Source organism: Mustelus asterias, chromosome 1 (assembly GCF_964213995.1).
Source record: "Mustelus asterias chromosome 1, sMusAst1.hap1.1, whole genome shotgun sequence".
NCBI lineage: Eukaryota > Metazoa > Chordata > Chondrichthyes > Carcharhiniformes > Triakidae > Mustelus > Mustelus asterias.
The window spans coordinates 116,878,873-116,898,955 of NC_135801.1; the positions used below are offsets into that span (position 1 = coordinate 116,878,873).

The 20,083-nt window shown below is 41.0% G+C and overlaps 1 protein-coding gene across 1 annotated transcript in view; it reads right to left on the minus strand.

Moving 5' to 3' along the window:
- Nucleotides 1–630: 630 nt before the first annotated feature.
- Nucleotides 631–20,083, minus strand: part of ppat (phosphoribosyl pyrophosphate amidotransferase) — a 43,652-nt gene continuing 24,199 nt past the window's right edge. Inside the window, exons 5-11 of the mRNA XM_078217427.1 lie at nt 18,744–18,889; nt 16,853–16,931; nt 11,626–11,777; nt 7,503–7,630; nt 5,898–6,119; nt 5,497–5,617; nt 631–2,143 (exon numbers count right to left, since the gene is read on the minus strand). Coding sequence (XP_078073553.1) covers nt 1,959–2,143; nt 5,497–5,617; nt 5,898–6,119; nt 7,503–7,630; nt 11,626–11,777; nt 16,853–16,931; nt 18,744–18,889 — 1,033 coding nt within the window. The 3' untranslated portion in view covers nt 631–1,958. The remainder of the gene's footprint in view (nt 2,144–5,496; nt 5,618–5,897; nt 6,120–7,502; nt 7,631–11,625; nt 11,778–16,852; nt 16,932–18,743; nt 18,890–20,083) is intronic.

Consider the following 20,083-nt stretch of genomic DNA (forward strand, 5'->3'; position numbering starts at 1 on the left):
AAAAAGATTCTATAGCATGTCTCTTTTTTCAAGCAATATTCAAGTTCTGTACTATTTGATAATCGGTGTTTTTTAAATTCCTTTTTTGCTATCTGAGAAATCTTCAGTATGACTGGCTGCTCAGCCTACTTCATAACATTGCTGTTGCTGGATACCTGGAGATCCACTTTATTTGGTGCCAGATTCAAAGTAATGTCAGGAAAGGTGAAATCCACACCAAAGAGAACACAGGCCTCTTTCTGTGCTGTAAAACTCTATGGCTCTAAGACTAGTTCTTTGCAGGTAGCTTTTTTCGTTGTCACTGAAGGGCAAGATCTCTTTGCCACTTACCACAAAATCTGCATCTTACTGTTTTTATTTAAGATTCCCAAGTGGAACTGAGGAGGATTATTACTCAGAATTCAAAAGGTCACAAGTATTCAAACTAATTTAAAACAATGCAAACAGAAACATCAAACTGAGGCCACTGCCAAGCAACAGAAATGGAGCTAAATATCTCTATGTACTAGATCAAAAAGAAACAATGTTCAATTTTACAACATGGATATGGTCATGCCTACAGAATACTTGAGTGGTAGAGTCATGCAAAGTTATGGCTGGAAGATAAAATAAATGTACAAAAACAGGTTTCATTAAAAGTTATTTGAAGATTTACTGATTTCATTTTCTGTAACAATATTGTCAATGTCCATAAGTCTGATAAAGTTAAGTTACTATGTATTAAAACAAAATGATGCACTATTAGACGTTCTAGAAATAGACATTTATTACATTAATTCATCTTATGAGTTCCCAGTGATCAAGGAGGAAAAGTTAACATTGTTTTTCTCTTAAACTTGATTATGACCAGAAAGAAAAGAATGGAATCAATATGACTCCTTTACGTTCATTTCAATTTTTTTTTGCTTAGACAGATACAGGATTGTATTCTCAATGTGCTGTGCATATTTCCATTAATTAGTATTCTATAATCAAAAATACAAGAGTTTGAAAGCTAACTTTCACTGTGAAAGGAAAATGCTTGTACCCGAGAAAGAAAGGCACGCTATACAAGGCAACTACAGAATATCTAGTAATACATTAAAGTTAGGACAATTCCAATTTTGAAACATTGATGGCTTTTCCATTTAAAACCTTTGTCAATTTAAGTAGATAATGAGCTAGGACAACCTGGCCAAAATTTTAGACACTCAAAAACTCTAAATGCATTGTAAACATTAAATTGTAACAACACGTTGAAGTAATGGACCTATTAAAAATGATAATGCTGACAAGACTTTGCAGCAAAATTATATAATCTTGAACTAGTACCATATTACAAAGCATCATGTCCTTTATTACTCATATGTGAGAAGAAGCTACACAGCAACATTTTACAGGTTTAAGGATGGTTAAAAGCAAAATTCAAGTGAAATGCTAGAAAGGTGAAAAAGCACATGTATATACTGTATGTTCAAGGTTATAACACTTGTAATTTGTGAATCAGGTCTAATAAAACACATCCTGCATAGTTGAGTTCTCTCACATTAGACTACAGCATCAAAGTGAATTTTTAATTCAAATAGTTTTTGAAATATTTTTGACAAGAGTTGAAAATGTGTTTGCTCATTGCAGGCAGAATGGTTTCCAACAACAGTAATCCATTTGACATTAGTCAAGAAACTCTGCAAGTAACAATGTGTTTCTCAATTGTAATGTATCATGGAATGCAAACAGAACATAATTGAGGATATTGATTTATGCAATCAAAGTGTACATAATAGTGGCACAACTTATAAAAATATATGCATCCATGGAAACACCTAGAGGATACAAAACATACTCAATAAACCAAGAAAAGGCTTATTTACAGATGCTGTCTAGAAAATAGCAGAGCACCATTATGTCCTTACAAGGTTTATTCAAAGCTGAAAATAAGTCATAGGTGAATCACTCAAGACCATACAATAAAAGTAACTTCACCATTCAAGCTCCACAGGATATTTTCCTGTGAGACAAGCTGTGCAGTGACCTGTTTGTCTAGAAGATGATTTTTTATCATTTTCTGTATTATTTAGGATGGAATTTGTTCGCAGGCTCTTAATCCCCTCTTGTACAGCAGATACCAATCCATCAACAGAGAGATAAACCACACTATTTGCTCCTACAAAACACAGAAAAATAAGACTTTAAGAAGTTTAATGCATTTAGCAAATAGTTGAGTCATTTGGGCTTTGGAATAATCACAGATGTCTGTCATGCAGTGCAATAATTAGGGAAAATTGATAATATTCAATGAATCAGCATTTTATTCAACCTATTAATACAGGAAAATGAAATTCTCAAACTGTCACATAAAGCAATTATTGTACTCAGCAAAAGAGAAATTTCAAAAGTTAAAAAACACAATTCCAACTAATTTCAGTATGCATTACAAACATTAGCCAGTTTGATAAATACTATTAAACTTTTGAGTAATAAGTATCAAATGGTCCGAAGATTCATTTTTGAGGCAACACTGCAGAAACAAAGTGACTTTAGAGAATAAAATCCCACTAGTTCCCTTCTCCAGACAGCTTACAAGCAATACAACTAGTTGCTATCATGCAAGTTGATACTGAACCAACACCCCTTAAAACAAAGGCACATATTTCACTTACAACAGTAACCAACACTGCTGAACTCAACAGATTATCTATTGTAGACAAACTTGTAGACTCTATGACTTTATGACCTCACAACTGTTTCAGTTAGATAGATTATAAATGTAAACATATTAGATATTTACAAGATAAACATATTTAGATATTAGATCTGTCTACAATAGATAATCTGTTGAGTTCAGCAGTGTTGGTTACTGTTGTAAGTGAAATATGTGCCTTTGTTTTAAGGGGTGCTGGTTCAGTATCAACTTGCATGATAGCAACCAGTTGTATTGCTTGTAATCTGTAAATGTAATATCATTTATATATTAGATATTACTTTTTCCTCAAATTTCACCATCTCATGGTATTTTCGTTCACTGATTTATGCAATCCAGTGTCGCTCACAAAGATTGGAATAGGAAGTAAGTCCTAGAACAGGCTTTGGTGCAAATGAGATCAAAGGTTATGGGGAGAAAGTAGGATTAGGCTATTGAGTTGGACAATCAGCCATGATCATGATGAATGGCGGAGTAGGCTCGAAGGGCCAAATGGCCTCCTCCTGTTCCTATCTTCTATGTTTCTTTGTCCAACAGCTTTGCTTGGGGAAGGGCCACATTTGCACATCTCTCACTCAAGGGACCAATGAGCAAATTTCGGAAAGCTACGGGGCACAATTCTCCCAAAAAAGTTCAAAGTGTTAAATTTGCATGAAAACTGGAATAAATCATAGCTTTTTTCAGTGGGAGTTCAGAGAAGAATCTCCTACACTGTGCATTGCTGAGTGTACCAGTGTAAATCACGTTGGAAATCTGTGGGTGCAGCCTATTCCAGCCCGGAAGGCCGGCAGCACAGCGGTGAGCAGACCACTGCGCATGCACCGATCTGTCAGCACTGAGATCGGCGCATGCGCAAGTGCCCCCTGTCCACCGGCCTCCCGATTGCTAGCCAACCCCGCAATCCTTGCCAATGCCAATCCTCCGGCCCCCCCCCCTCCGCCCAATCGCTGGCCCTGTGAACATGTCTGGGCCCAGCATTGATCTCCCCACCCCCCAACTCCCTGCAGTTCTGATCCCCCCCTCCCCCACCCGAGCAGGCCGACTCCCTCCACCCCGATTGCTGGCTTCACTCCCTCTACTCGTGATCCCAGTGAAGCGCGACAGCAAGAACTCCTACCCCCAATCACCTGCCCTCCATGACCCGTCCCCATGGCACTGTCCCTACCTGGTGGGCAGTGCAAAGGTGCCAATGCCCAGGTAGCAAACCTCCACCACCCAACCCTCTGGGGGGTCCCCTCAATGGACCCCCTCTTCACTCCAGCAGAGCCGGGCCCGCCAACTGCCCGTTACTGGGGAGCTACTGTAAACCCCACTGGAGTGAAATACTCCTGGCTTTGTGGGGGGAGGGTGGTGGCAAGAGGCATGTGGGCCCAGAGACTTCAGTCCCAGGCTCGCTAATTATATCTAAATGACACTAAAACGTCCTCTTGAATACGTAAATGCAGCTCCATGCCCATTTCCGGCACGGAGCCGAAATCCCCCTCCTTCCACCAATCGGGTAGACCTTGCCCTCCTGGGGGCGCTCAACGGCCTCTGGTTCTACCAGCGAGGCCAACATGACTGTTCCCCGTTGATGTGGAGCAGGTGTTTCCTCGCTGGAGTGAACCTCTCCCGGCGAGGTCATAAAGGCAGTGAGCCCAGATGATTGAATGTCATGTAAAAGAGGGTTATAATATATTTAAATGGGCGAAAGGTAGACCTTGCTGGAAATCTGGCTCCAGTAAGATCACCAGAGCTGTGAAATCGGGCACAATCCTGATTTCTCTGTTCTCGCGCGATTTTACCGGCTCACCCGGCCCAGTCCATTGATGGGCGGGGCAAACCAGTAAAATTCCACCCATTGTGCTTTCAGGAAAGAAACCAAGGACTACAACTTACCTTAAACACAAACAGCAGTGAAGTGCTTAATCACAGAATTCTTTATATCTTTGAGCACTGAATCTTAATTTGGCCAGAAGTTAAGATCCTCTACTCTGTAACTTGTCCTACATGTGTTGCGACAAATGGCATGTGTATTTACCTTTAATACCTTTACCCGAGGGGGCTTAAAGCACAATAAAAACTAACTCCTTGAGTGCTTAAGCTCATGAAAGCCCATCTTACTCAGTTCTTTTCAATCGACTGTTAAGTATTTTGAATTGGCACATTCATCTTCGTGAATTTCAAAAATTTATCACCATCAACTGAGGAGCAAGGAAAAAGAAGGAGTCCTTACACACATTCTCACTTGGTCATAACAGATACTTGGGGGCTAGCATCTGGATTTGAACCCATAGATTAACAAGAGGAATTGGAAGGGGAACCAAATTAATCCCTAGCCATCAATTTAAAAACCCCAGCCAGATTTTCTTTTGTACAGTGTTACAGTACTAACAACACGTCCACTTTCAAAGCTAGTATTTTCTAGAGCAGACTGACGTAACTTGAAACAGCTTAAAGGCCATATCCATTGAAGAATATGGCTTGATATTTAGAGACTGAAATCCAATCAAAAGCTAGGAAACCTGAAATTTCAATCTCAAGGCGAACAATCTGAAAATTGAATTGGAGACGACAGAAATAAGCATCGAAAGAGAAACACATGAACTAGCTTTCGCAAAAATTCAGCTGCACCTGTCCTCACATGGTCATAATACTATGTAATGAACGTAGATCCACCATTATTGAATCAACAAAAGTATTTCAATACAATTTCACTTCTCCATCCCTAAGAATGCACAGCGAAACCATAAAAGGTCCATTACTTTAACAACAGATTGATAGTAAACTCTACTTGCATTGTAATTGCTACTTTGCAAACAGAAATCTCCACAAACCTATATAGCCTGCAAGGTCTTCAAATTCTGGTTTGTTGGCAATCAATTCTTCTTTTGTTGGAATGTTAATTCCCATGTAACAAGGAAATCTTATTGGAGGTGAAGCTACACGGATGTGTACCTATAAAGGCAATTTTAGAAAGATAAGATTTCCAATTTGTATTCTTTGCTTCCCAGTTGAAGAAAAACAAGTTATTAAAACCCATGTTTGGGTGATTATTTAAAAAAATGTTACATCATTGAAATGCCTCAAGTAGCAAAGCACAAAAGATCATGTGTGCGTGAACAATCTTTTTAAATTACTTTAAAATTGGATTACTTAAATTTGTCTAAGCATCAATCTCACATTAATGCACATTAATAAATGGTAACTTCTTGGAGACACCCTTTCTAATAAATACCTCTTTGGCACCCGCTTCCTTCAGCACTTTAATGATTGGAGAAATAGTATTTCCACGCACAATTGAATCATCTATCAGCACAATCCTCTTTCCAGCAAAATTATCACTCAAGGCTCCAAATTTTTGTGCCACTCCAAGCTGCCGCAATCTTGTATTTGGTTCAATGAATGTTCTGCCCACATATCGGTTTTTGCAGAGTACCTCCACATAAGGAAGTCCTGCCTGTAACAGAGATTACGAAAAAGAACAATTTGTAAATTCCAAAAAGATTTAAATACAAAAGTTAACCTTGCACTTCTTTAGAGCATTACCCATGGCAATCACCTGTTCTTAAAGCATTTGAATTAACTGCTCAGATAAGAAATAAGTTGGGGATGGCTGCTGGGAGTGGGTAATGGAAAGACAGTGAAATTGGGAAGGGGTGGGTAGAGGAAGACAGCAGTAGTGTGGTAATGACAGTGCACTAGTATTTACTGGTATATAAAGTTCCTCATACTCATTATTTTGGTATGCTTTTTGTGTTTTCAACTGAAAGATCAGTTACAAAAATACTTGTTTAATGCCTCTATCATTTCCTTATTCCCATTATAATTTCTCCTCCGTCAGCACAACCAATATTTTACTTTTGCTACTCTCTTCCTTTTTACATACATGTAGAAGCTCTGACAATTTGTTTTTATATATCTTGCTAGTTTATTCGCATTCTATTTTCTTCCCATATTCTGGTCCATTGCTCTTTACCTAGATTTGGGTATAAAGTGCATAATTTTAAAGTTTGCACATGATAAAACTCAAATTATATAAATAACAAGCTTCAGGAGAACATCAACAAATGGTGAAATGGGAATAGATAACATTTAACAGAGAGTGTATAGCAATACATTTGGTAGGAAGGATGAGGAGAGACAATTTAAACTAAATTATACAATTTTTAAGGGAGTGCACGTAAATAAATCTTACGAAGATGGCAAGATAAATTGAGACAGTTATTTAAAAGCATATGGGATTCATGACTTTATTAATATCAAAGAAATTATGCTAAACATTTAAAATACTAGTTAGGCTTCAGATGGAGTATTATGTTAATTCTAATCTGCATTTTAGGAAGAATGCTTTGAAGAGGGGTGCAGAATAGATTTACTAGAATGGAGCCAGGGATAAGGAACCTCAATTATGTGGAGAGACTAGGGATGGAGATTCTCTCCTGAGCGTGGTGAAGTTTAAGGAGATCTGATAGAGGTGTTCAATACTTTGGAGTGGTTTAACAGAGTAAATAAAGGAACAATCTCATTTCCACTGGCAGAAGGTACAATACCAGAAGAAACAAAAGAAATCCTCTCTGTTTTTTAAAAAAAGGTTAATTATGATCTTGAATACACTGCTAAGAGGCAGAAGCAGATCCAATAGTAACTTTCAAAAAAAGTGAGGGGTAAATACTGTAAGGGAAAAAAATCTGCAGAGTTCTGGGAAGTGAATAGTGATTATCAGATTGCTCTACCAAAGAGGCATCACAAGGTGGGCCAATTAGCCTCCAATTATGTATCATTCCATGATTCTAAGTAATAGCATTTATGTTTGCCACTAATTTATGCACTTGTTACATACCTCTTGTGCATAACCAAGTGCTGCTGGAGTAGCAGATTCTGGAACCGTGCTGACCAAATCTGCATCAACAGGTGCCTCAATGGCAAGCTGCCGCCCGCAACGCTGCCTGACTGTATATACCATCTGTCCTTATGAATGAAAGGAAATTGATATGCAAGTAAATACAGTTCAGTTACATTTCAAGTACAGATTTATGTGACTATATGAAATGGAAATCAAGGATAACTTTTTTGCTTAACTATATGAGTACCATTTTTGTGCGAGTTTCATTTTGAAGTTGGAATTTTAGTAAGATTGTGTGCTTAAGCCTGAATGGAAGTAGTAGGGTAGATAAAGGGAAACCAGCAGATGTAGGAAACCTGGATTTTCAAAGAGCATTTGATAAGGTGCTGCATAAAAGGTGAACAGACAAGATAAGGGTTCATGAAGTTGAGGGAAATATATCAGTATGGGAATGGTTAATGGATATAAAGCAGAGTGGGCATACACAGGGCTTTCTCAAGTTGACAGGCAGTGAATAATGGAGTATTGCAAGGATCAGCGTTGGGGTCTCAGCTATTTTCAATCTATATTAATGACTTGTGTGAAGAGATAGAGTAACATATCTAAGTTTGCTGATGATACCAAACTAGGTGGAAAGGTAAGCTATGGGGAGAACACAGAGGTTGCATTGAGATATAGATAGGGCAAGTGAGTCAACAACAAGATGGCAGATGGAGTGTAAAATAGGGAAGTGTGAAGTTATTCACTTTGATCATAAGAATTTAAAAGCAGAACATTTTAACATTTTTAAAGGGGAGAAACTTAAGTGTTTATGTTCAAAGAGTGTTAGAGACTTGAGTGTGCTTGTATAAGGAACACAAAGCTGGTATGCAGGTGCACCAAGCAATTAGGAAGGCAAATGGCAGGCTGGCCTTTATTGCAAGGGCACTGGAGTATAATAATAAGAAATGTCTTGCTACAGTTCTACAGGGTTTTGGTGAGACCATATCTAAAGCAGTGTGTGCAGTTTTGGTCATCACATTTAAGAAAGGATATATTTCATTGGCGGTGGTACAGCTTAGAAGAATGAGGCGCAATCTCATTGAAATCTACAAAATTCTGAAGGGGTTTGACAGGGTGGATGCAGACAGATTGTTTCCACTGGCAAGGGAATCTAAAACACAAGGGCACAGTCGTAGGCTAAGGGACTGATCATTTAGAACTGAGAAGTTACTTTACTCAAGGGTTGTGAATCTTTAGAATTTTCTACCTTAGAGGCTTGTAGATGCTCCATTGTTGAATACATTCAGGATTGGGATAGATAGATTTTTGGTCTCTTAGGGAATTAAGGGAAATGGGGAGACGGCAGGAAAATTGAGTTGAAGCTCAAAATCAGACATGATAGCACTGAACGGCAGAGCAGGTTCGATGGGCCATGTGGTCTACTCTCCTGTTCCTATTTATGTTCTTGTATATCATGACAAAAATGAGAGATTTTATTCATTATCATTTTCTACTTCTTGACAATCTAAAAATAGTGGTGTGCACCAAAATAAAAATCAGTGCAGCAGACAGATGCATCCCTGATTGAAGTTTTGGATCCTTCTCAGGCCAATTTGTAACAGTAGAATTAAATTCTATCTTGGAAAAAGATTCAAAAACAAATTGTTTCACAATAACGTGCAGGAAGGTTTTTTTGACTCAGTATGTAGACAGGCCAACTAGAGGTGAGGCTATATTGGATCTGGTGCTGGGAAATGAGCCAGACCAGGTGCTAGACTTGGAAGTTGGTGTGCATTTTGGTGATAGTGACCACAATTCGGTTACGTTCACCTTAGTGATGGAAAGGGATAGGCATGAACCTCGGGCCAATGGTTTTAGCTGGGGGAAGGGTAATTATGAGGCTATTAGGAGAGAATTAGGAAACATAGGTTGGACTAGGAGATTACAGGGACTGGGAACGTCCGACATGTGGAGTTTTTTCAAGGAGCAGCTACTGCGAGTCTGTGATAGGTATGTCCCTGTCAGGCAAGGAGGAATTGGTAGGGCTAGGGAACCGTGGTGCACCAAAAAAGTTTCTTTGTTGGTTAAAAAGAAAAAGGAGGCTTATGTTCGGATGAGACGTGAGCACTCGGGTAGTGCACTAGAAAGCTTTAGATTGGCTAAGAGGGAGTTGAAGAGCGAGCTTAGAAGGGCTAAAAGGGGACATGAGAAGACTTTGGCGGATAGGGTTAAAGAGAATCCTAAGGCGTTCTATAGGTATGTCAAGAACAGAAGGTTGGTTAGGGCAAGTTTAGGGCCAGTTATAGATGGCAGAGGGAAGTTATGTGTGGAACCGGAGGAGATTGGTGAAGCATTGAACCAATATTTCTCTTCGGTGTTCACGCAAGGGGACATGAATATAGCTGAGGAGGACACTGGGTTGCAAGGGAGTAGAATAGACAGTATTACAGTTGATAAGGAGGATGTGCAGGATATTCTGGAGGGTCTGAAAATAGATAAATCCCCTGGTCCGGATGGGATTTATCCAAGGATTCTCTGGGAGGCAAGAGAAGTGATTGCAGAGCCTCTGGCTCTGATCTTCAGGTCGTCGTTGGCCTCTGGTATAGTACCAGAAGATTGGAGGTTAGCGAATGTTGTCCCATTGTTTAAGAAGGGGAACAGAGACTTCCCCGGGAATTATAGACCGGTGAGTCTCACTTCTGTTGTCGGCAAGATGTTGGAAAAAATTATAAGGGATAGGATTTATAGTTATTTGGAGAGTAATGAATTGATAGGTGATAGTCAGCATGGTTTTGTGGCAGGTAGGTCGTGCCTTACTAACCTTATTGAGTTTTTTGAGAAAGTGACCAAGGAGGTGGATGGGGGCAAGGCAGTGGACGTGGTATATATGGATTTTAGTAAGGCGTTTGATAAGGTTCACCATGGTAGGCTTCTGCAGAAAATGCAGATGTATGGGATTGGGGGTGATCTAGGAAATTGGATCAGGAATTGGCTAGCGGATAGGAAACAGAGGGTGGTGGTTGATAGTAAATATTCATCATGGAGTGCGGTTACAAGTGGTGTACCTCAGGGATCTGTTTTGGGGCCACTGCTGTTTGTAATATTTATTAATGATCTGGATGAGGGTATAGTTGGGTGGATTAGCAAATTTGCTGATGACACCAAAGTCGGTGGTGTGGTAGACAGTGAGGAAGGGTGTCGTAGTCTGCAGGAAGACTTAGACAGGTTGCAAAGTTGGGCCGAGAGGTGGCGGATGGAGTTTAATGCGGAGAAGTGTGAGGTAATTCACTTTGGTAGGAATAACAGATGTGTTGAGTATAGGGCTAACGGGAGGACTTTGAATAGTGTGGAGGAGCAGAGGGATCTAGGTGTATGTGTGCATAGATCCCTGAAAGTTGGGAATCAAGTAGATAAGGTTGTTAAGAAGGCATATGGTGTCTTGGCGTTTATTGGTAGGGGGATTGAATTTAGGAGTCGTAGCGTTATGTTGCAACTGTACACAACTCTGGTGCGGCCGCACTTGGAGTACTGTGTGCAGTTCTGGTCCCCACATTACAGGAAGGATGTGGAGGCTTTGGAGAGGGTGCAGAGGAGGTTTACCAGGATGTTGCCTGGTATGGAGGGGAGATCCTATGAGGAGAGGCTGAGGGATTTGGGATTGTTTTCGCTGGAAAGGCGGCGGCTAAGAGGGGATCTTATTGAAACATATAAGATGATTAGAGGTTTAGATAGGGTGGATAGTGATAGCCTTTTTCCTCTGATGGAGAAATCCAGCACGAGGGGGCATGGCTTTAAATTGAGGGGGGGTAGTTATAGAACCGATGTCAGGGGTAGGTTCTTTACCCAGAGGGTGGTGAGGGATTGGAATGCCCTGCCAGCATCAGTAGTAAATGCGCCTAGTTTGGGGGCGTTTAAGAGATCCGTAGATAGGTTCATGGACGAAAAGAAATTGGTTTAGGTTGGAGGGTCACAGTTTTTTTTTAACTGGTCGGTGCAACATCGTGGGCCGAAGGGCCTGTTCTGCGCTGTAATGTTCTATGTTCTATGTTCTATAACAGTAAAGCTTTCTGCTAAAATATAAAACAGGATCCAAGAAAATGAAAATTTACAACAGAATGCTTCACAATTTCAGAATTACCTTCAAATATGGAGTCAGGTCTGGCAAAATAAACATACTCAAAGATACAGAAAGCAGGTGGATCTCCTCCAGCCCTTGGTACAAGATCAAGTGTCTGAATGCCATTTTTAGAGATCTGCACAATTTCTCCAGGTAATATTTCACGAAAGTACCTAGAAAAATGGTAGAGGAAAAATGCGTAAAAATATCTATCAAGCAGTAATTACTCACTTCCCAAGCCCTTCACTCAAAATTTATAAATGTCATCAAGGAAGCAATGGAATACCCTATAGCAGTCACTAAGGAATGAGCAACCATAACGTAAAGTTTTTCTCAAAATCAGTTTCACCAACTGCTCAACTGTCCCACTCAATAGCCATGAACATGCAATCCTGTGTGATGTACATATGCTTGCTGTTGTTCCTACTCAAATACAGAACACTATATTTAAAGAATCACATTTATATAGTGCTTTTCATGATTACTGTATGTTTCAAAGCACTTTACAGACAATAAGTTATTTTTGAAGTGAGGTTACTGTTTTAATGTAGGAAAGAAGGCAGTCAGCTCCCATAGCAATTTAATAACATGCAGATAATTTTCTATAATGTTGGTTAAGGGATAAATATTGGACAGGACACCAGGGATAATTCCCCTGCTCTTCTTTGAAATAGTATCCTGGGATCTTCTACATCCACCCAAGTAGGAGATGGGGCCTTGGTTTAATGTCTCATCTGAAAAATAATATATCTGACAGTGCAGCACCCCCTCAGTACTATATAAGCGTGGTCAACTTTGAGTTTTTGCTGAAGCCCTGGAGTATGACTTAAACACAGTAAGAGTTTTAACAACACCAGGTTAAAGTCCAACAGGTTTCTTTGGTAGCAAATGCCATTAGCTTTCGGAGCACTGCTACTTCGTCAGATGGAGTGGATATCTGCAGTATGACTTAAACCCAAACCTTCTGACTCATAGATGGGAGTGCGACCAACGGCGCCACAGCTGACTTTAAGTGACATCTGCCAAACACAGGCACATTTCCCAGCACATCAGGATCTACCCATCATCTATTATTCTCATTTATAATCCTGAAGTTCACAAACATTTTTGCATAATTTGTAAATTCACAGCCTGTTCACGTACCTTTATCCAGAGCATCAGTAGAAATGACCCAAACACTGATCCTTGGGGGGTCTCCATTAGTATTTGGACCCCAAGCAAAACTGCTATCAATAATAACCACCACTGTCTAAAAGAATGGTATCAATTAGTTACCTAACACCAACTGACCGGCTAATCCCATGGGATTCAATCAGGCAGGTTTTCCAGAAGGAATGTTAAGACCCATGAATAACCCCTTGTCTGTAGGTGGACAGACAGTGTTGCTACAATAATCTCTTCCAGCATTTTGCCTTTAATTAAATCCTGGTTCTGACTTATTGTCATTGTTGAATATTGGCACCAAGTGGTCCACTCCCCATTCTTTACGCACTGAATGGTTACGTAAAAAAATAGGAGCTGGAGGAGGCTATTCGGTCCTTTGAACCTGCTCCATCATTCATTATGATCATGGCTGATCATCCAACTGAATGGCCTGATCCCACCTTCCTCCCCATATCCTTTGATCCCCTTTGCTCCAAGTGCTATATCTAACTGCTTCTTGAAAACATACAGGACAGAATTCTCCCAAAAAATTCTAAGTGTCGAATTCACATGAAAACAAGAGTAATTCATGCTGGTTTTTTCAGTGGGAGGTTAGAGAAGAATCTCCTACACGCTGTGCGCTGCAGAGGCCACCAGGATGAATAAATTTCAGGGGGCAGGACCTATTCCCACTGGAGAGACTGAAATCTGTGCACTGAGCCAGCCACTGCGCATGCGCCGATCTGTTGGTGCCAAGATCAGCGCATGTGCAGTGGCCTCACACTGCCAGCCTCCCGATCACTGGCCAGCTCCGCGTGCCCCCACAGCCCGATAACTGACCCCCCCCCCGCTTCCAGCCCGCCATGATTTCCAGCCCCCTCCCACCGCAGTGCCGAACCCCCAAACAAGCTGACCACATCCCCCCCCCCCCCACCCAATCGCTGGCCTTCCTCCTTCCCCCACTGATCCCTATGCATAGTGGCAGCGGGACCCCCCCACCCCCACCGGTCGTCCCCTAGGCCCCGCCCCACCAGGCCCCTCCCCTTGGCACTACCCCATGCCTGATGGGCAGTGCCATGGTGCCCCCGGGCATTGGCACTTTGCCCCTTGGGCAGCGCTAGGGGACATAGGCTGGCATTGCTAGGGCAGCCCCCCAACCCTCTGGGGTGCCCAAGTGCCCTCCCTTCACTCCAGCGGGGTCGGTGGGAGAGACTTCAGTCCTGGGCCTGCTAATCTCACTTAAATTATATTCAAATGACCACTTAAATGGTCTTTGCGCCTCCCCATCGATTTCCAGTGCGGAGCAGATGCTGCCGGAAATCTGGCGCTGGGAGACGCTAGCGAATCCCCGTGAATCCCCCGCCGCGGGATTCTCCCGGCCCACTGCACTAAAAAATTAGCGCAGCGGCATGGGAGAATCGCCCCCATCAATGTTTTGGCCTAAACTACTTTCTTCTGTAGCGAATTCCACAGGCTGACCACTCTCTGGTTGAAATTTCTCCTCATCTGTCCTAAATGGTCTGTCCTGTATTCTCAGACTGTAACGCCTAGTTATGGACACCCCCACCATCTGTAACTTCCTTCTTGCATCTACTCTGTTTGGTCCTGTTGGAATTTTATAGGTTTCTATGAGATTATCCCTCATTCTTCTGAACTCCTGCAAATACAATCCTAACAGACTCAATCTCTCCTCACACATTGGTCCTGTCATCCCAGGAATCAGCTTAGCAAACCTTCTCTGCACCCCTTCCAGAGCAAGAATTTCCTTCCTCAGGCAAGGAGACCAAAACTGCACACAATATTCCAGGTGTGGCCTCACCAAGGCCATGTGTATAATTGCAGCAAGACATCCAAGCTGCTGCACTAAAATCTTCCCATAAAGGCCAACATAACATTTGCCTTTTTTACTGCCCACTGGACCTGCATGCTTGCTTCAGTGACTGGTGTACGAGGACACCCAGGTCTCATTGTACATTCCCCTCTCCTAATTTATGGCCATTCAGATAGCGCCTTCCTGTTTTTGCTACCAAAGTGGACAACCTCACATTTATCCAAATTATACTGCATCTGCCATTCTTTTCCCCATTCACTCAACTTGTCCAAATCACATTGAAGGACCTCTGCATCCTCCTCACAGCTCACCCTCCTCACAGTTCAACCTCTCACCCAGCTTTGTGCCATCTGCAAATTTGGAGATATTACATTTAGTTTCCTCATCTAAATCATTTAATATAATAAATATATTATATATAGTGAATAGCTGTGGTCCCAGCACTGATCTGTACGGTATCCCACTAGTCACAGCCTGCCATTTGGAAAAACACACGTTTATTCCTACTCTTTGTTTCCTGTCTGCCAACCAGTCTTCTATTGATCTCAATACATTATCCCCAACCCCGTGCACTTCAATTTTGCATGCTAATTTTACCTGCATAATTTGGTAACATTTTAATTTTACCTGCATAATAAAAATTAACACACTTGGAAAACTATTTGTTTTGTAAAGCACTTTGGGGCAGCCTGAAGATACAACAGCACTTATCAGATCTATTATTTTTATTGGGATACACAGAGGTTGGAAAATACAGGAGCACGGATGCTCAGTCACTTGTTATTTTTAATCTGGGGTTGATAGATTTCCCTTAGTCCAAGGGGTAAAGAGGTAGAGAGTTACATGACAGATCAGCCAAAATCCTATTGAATATTGGAATAGAGTTTCAGGAAGATTATTCCAGATTCCAAACAGCCTCTCAGTGAAGTGCTTTTACTCACTTCACTTCTGATCCATTTCCCCATCATTAAGAATCTGTGCCTTCTAATTCCTGACCATCTTGAGAGGAAAGAGTTTCCCACTCTTTAACCAGTCCATACCTCTTAGGATCTTGAATCTCTCTATCAAGTCTTCTCTCAGCCTTATTTTCTCCAAGGAAAACAGTCCCAACCTCTGCAATCCACCCTCGTAGCTATGGGTCTTAATCCCTGGACTCATTCTTGTGAATCTCCTCTGTACTCTCTCCAATGCCTTTACATCCCTCCTCAAATACGGTGACCAGAACTGGGCGCAGTCTCCAGATGAGGCTTAACGAGTGCCTTATACAAGTTCAATATGAGCTCCTTACTCTTATACTCAATTCCTCCATTAATGAAAGCTGGGATACCATATACTGCATTTACTGCTCTCTCAAAGTGCCCTGCCACCTTCACTGACGTATTCACATATTAGAATCATACAATGCAGAAGGAGGACATTCGGCCCATCGAGCCTGTACTGACAATAGTCCCACCCTGGCCCTATTCCCTTCAACCCTTGTATTTACCCTGCACATCACCCTGAAAGTAAGGGGCAATTTTGAATGGCCAATCAACCTGATCTACACATCTTTGGAGTATGGGTGAAGACTGAATCATCTGGAGGAAACCCTCGCAGACACAGGGAGAACATGCAATCTCCACACAGTCACCCAAGGCCAGAATTGAATCCGGGTCCCTGGTGCTGTGAGGCAGCAATGCTAACCACTGTGCCAACAAGGTCCCACTGTTCCTGCGTCTCCTTTAGACTTCCTCCTTTATTCTTCCTGCCAAAGTGAATCATCTCACACTTCTCCAGCTTTTACTTTTCTGCCCAATCCACCAATATGTCAATGTCTGAACACACTGAGATTTTCAGAAAGATTTCAGTCACACCAGCGGGGCAATTTTTCACACAGAGGACGGTGAGTGTCTGGAACAAGCTGCCAGAGGTAGTAGTAGAGGCAGGTACAATTTTGTCTTTTAAAAAGCATTTAGAGAGCTCCATGGGTAAGATGGGTTTAGAGGTATATGGGCCAAATGTGGGCAATTGGGATTAGTGTGGAGTTTTTAAAAAAGGGCGGCATGGACAAGTTGGGCCGAAGGGCCCATTTCCATGCTGTAAAAATCTATGACTATGACTGTTCAATTGATATGGAAATGTATCTATCACGCACTGTAATCTTGATGTGATACTTGTTAGGTTTGCTGAAAGCTTAAATATGCTTCAAACCATAACAATACATTTTTAAAAATGTATACATTTATTTGTGTTATAACTCACTCCCACCATTAGTAAAGTTATCATCAGTCTCACCTGGCTCCAATAGATTGGAAACTGCACGATTCAGAAGAAACTACCCATCCTTCAGTTTCTGTTTCAGTAACAGGTTCTCCTAAGTTCAAAAGAAAGAACTTAATAGAATCAAAACAAAAAAATGCATAAAATTTCTGCAGTTGGCAGAAACTATACTTAAATAATCCTAAAATCTGTTATTAAACATTGAACTGATAGTATTGTTATTTGATAAATTGTACAGGTATAGTGCGGAATTGTCTCAAAAAGATTCTAATTGTAAAACAGGCGAGAGAGAAAACGGAAAGTCTTTTCAGTGAGATAAGTAATGGTAATTTGCAGCATTGTGCAATACAGCAGCCGTAATGCGAATCTCACCAGTAAGGCGTGGGGGTGGGGGATGGAGTCTCAGCTCGCCTGAGAGGTTGGCTGCTAAGCTCGAGGAGTGTCATTGCGCAGGCGCCCTAATCTCCCAGTATACTGTCTCCCCTGATCGCGGCTCTGTTCCCACCAGTCAGGCTATCACGTTTGGTCCCCGTTAGTGGGGACTACAGTAAGATCCTCACCGGCGAGGGAGCTAAGGTAAATGAGTCCAGACGATAGCATCCGGATATTTAAATCAGCCTCAGTAAATCACAAGAAAATCAGGAGTGAACCCATAAAGGTCACGAACAGCATAAATTACATCTTTGTACATAAATAGTAATGAATAAGAGGTCGATGTTGCAGTCATCAAATTCCTAATTCTGGAGATTAAGATAAAAAACAATAATTTATGTCACCTCTTTACAAACTATCACCATAAAGAATTATCTACCAAAATCACCTTGCCAGAAGACTATCTTACCCGCTCGCCACACTGATCGACTGGCATTGCGAGCTGGTAAGATCCTGCCCATAGTGTCTCAAAACCGGCAACCACAAGAACCCATCATAAAACCTCCCTTGTCCTACTCAGAAGCTATTACATCTCTAGCTCTTCCCAGATCTGACGCCCTGTCCAGAAACCTTCAACTCCGTTTCTTGCTGCATAGATGATGCCTGACCTGCTGAGTATTTCCAACATTTGGTTTTATTTCAGATTACCAACATTGGAAAGCAGAATGCAGCCAATTAGTATCTAAAACTCTGCTATCCCACTAAATCCACCCATTCTCACTGACATACAGAGGATTAGAGTTTTCAAATATATTAAATTTACAATCTTTTCTTTCATCCATAAACCTTGCCATGGCCTTGCCCTACCTACCGCTCGAGTATCCTCCAGCCCAGCCTCTGCTATCGTCCATTCCTCTGACTATAGCATTCTGTATACTCCACTTTGATAGCAGAATTTCAACAAGCTTGTTCCTATGCTCTCAAACTTCCTCCCAAAACTTTAGTCTCTTTCCCAAATCACCCCCAAAGTAAAGTCATATACTCAATAAAGATTTCAGTCACCCTTTTTAACATCTCTCTCCCCAACTATGCATTTGTTTGCCTTAGTTGTGAAGCGCCTTTTTCTACACCAAACAAATCTATATAAAATGAAAATTGTTGTTTATACCATTACACCAAATATTCACCATCTTTGGGGAAAAAAAACTAACCACCACTTGGGAACAGTGGAGTGGCAAGAACAATAGTGTAAGAAAGGAAAATAATGCTGTTGATATCATGATATATCTGATGGGAAAAAAAATCAAATATTTCAGTAACATTCCCTACTGCTAATCTGGATTCAAACTTCTTGAATACTATAGATTAAAACAAAAATCTTTTCCAGTGATTAAAAATGGGTCCTAAACTGCTACTTCAAAATATATATATTTTAAAAAGAAAATAGTGATAATACCTGATAATATTTTCCATGAACGTGTCTTGGCATTTCATTTCTATTAAGTTTTGTTTTTACAAATTAGTTGTTTCTTACCTGAACTGTGCAGTTTAGAAACTGGTACAAGGCAGCCAAGGCATAGAGGACGATTCCCATAAGGGTCACGGACAGCATAAATTACATCTTTGTACATAAGTAGTAATGAATAAGAGGTAGATGTTGCAGTCATCAAATTCCTAATTCTGGAGATTAAGATAAAAAACAATAATTTATGTCTCCTCTTTACAAACTATCATCAAAAAGGATTATCTATCAAAAATCACCTTGCCAGAAGATTCCATAACTAGTTTTACTGGACAGTCTTGAGTTGTTAATGGCACACTATCTTTGTGACAAAGCGAATACAATGGTTTTTTTTTAGTTTGAGCAGAAGAGAATTCATGCATGGTTTCATCTGGATAAAATACAAATAACAATGCATTGGAACTTTAAGCACTCCAATTTGGGGGATTTACAATGTTGCGGTATGCCAAACCAATATGGGTGCCAATACTTTTTTCCCCTCCAATTATTTCTTTTTAAAATTGTATGCATACCATTGTCAAGGCAGAGCTTAAACAGAGTTTAAGCAGAGTTTATACAGCACTTTGCGCGTTTGCGGGATTACTGGATGTCTCAAAGTCAATTACGTGGATTTTGAAGTGTGGTCACTTCAAAATGAAGGAAACGTGGCAACCAACTTGCTCACAAACAGCAATGTGTTGATGGCCAGTTAACCTGATTATTGTGACATTGATGGAGGAATGAAAGTGGGCCAGGACACCGGGATAACTCCCCTGCTCTTCTTCAAAACTGTGCCAAGATATCTTTTGCAACCACCCAACAGGCAAATAGGACCTCAGTTGAATATTTCATCCAAAAGACAGCATCTTCAACAGTACAGTACTCCCTCAGTGCTACACTAGTATTCCCTGGAGTGGATTGTGAACTTTGTATCCTGTAACTTGGAGGTAAGAGTGCTACCAACCAAGCCATGGTTGACATACTCTAAAAGGAAACCTTTTAATTTATGTCACCTAATACACCTGGATTTACTGTTTGGCAGCTAAAATGAAATACTCAAGTTTTCATTGGTTTCTCGTTGGCTCATATACTTTCTGATCAGCACCCAGAACTGGTTCAGGTGCTAGTCCACAGGAATCGCCAAGAAATTATTTGATGATACTCCAAAGCAGCGTGAAGAAATCTAAAATGATTATTCTCCACATGAATCAGATGAAACTATTTAATTCCTGATTAGCCATAAATCTGACTGCGGTAAGAACTACAAGAGGAGTATTCACATGTTCCCACTTGAATTTCATGAACCAGCAGCATTTGCACAATCTCAGACAGCCATTAGCATGGGAAAAGCTTGCGAGTGCAAACGCATCCCA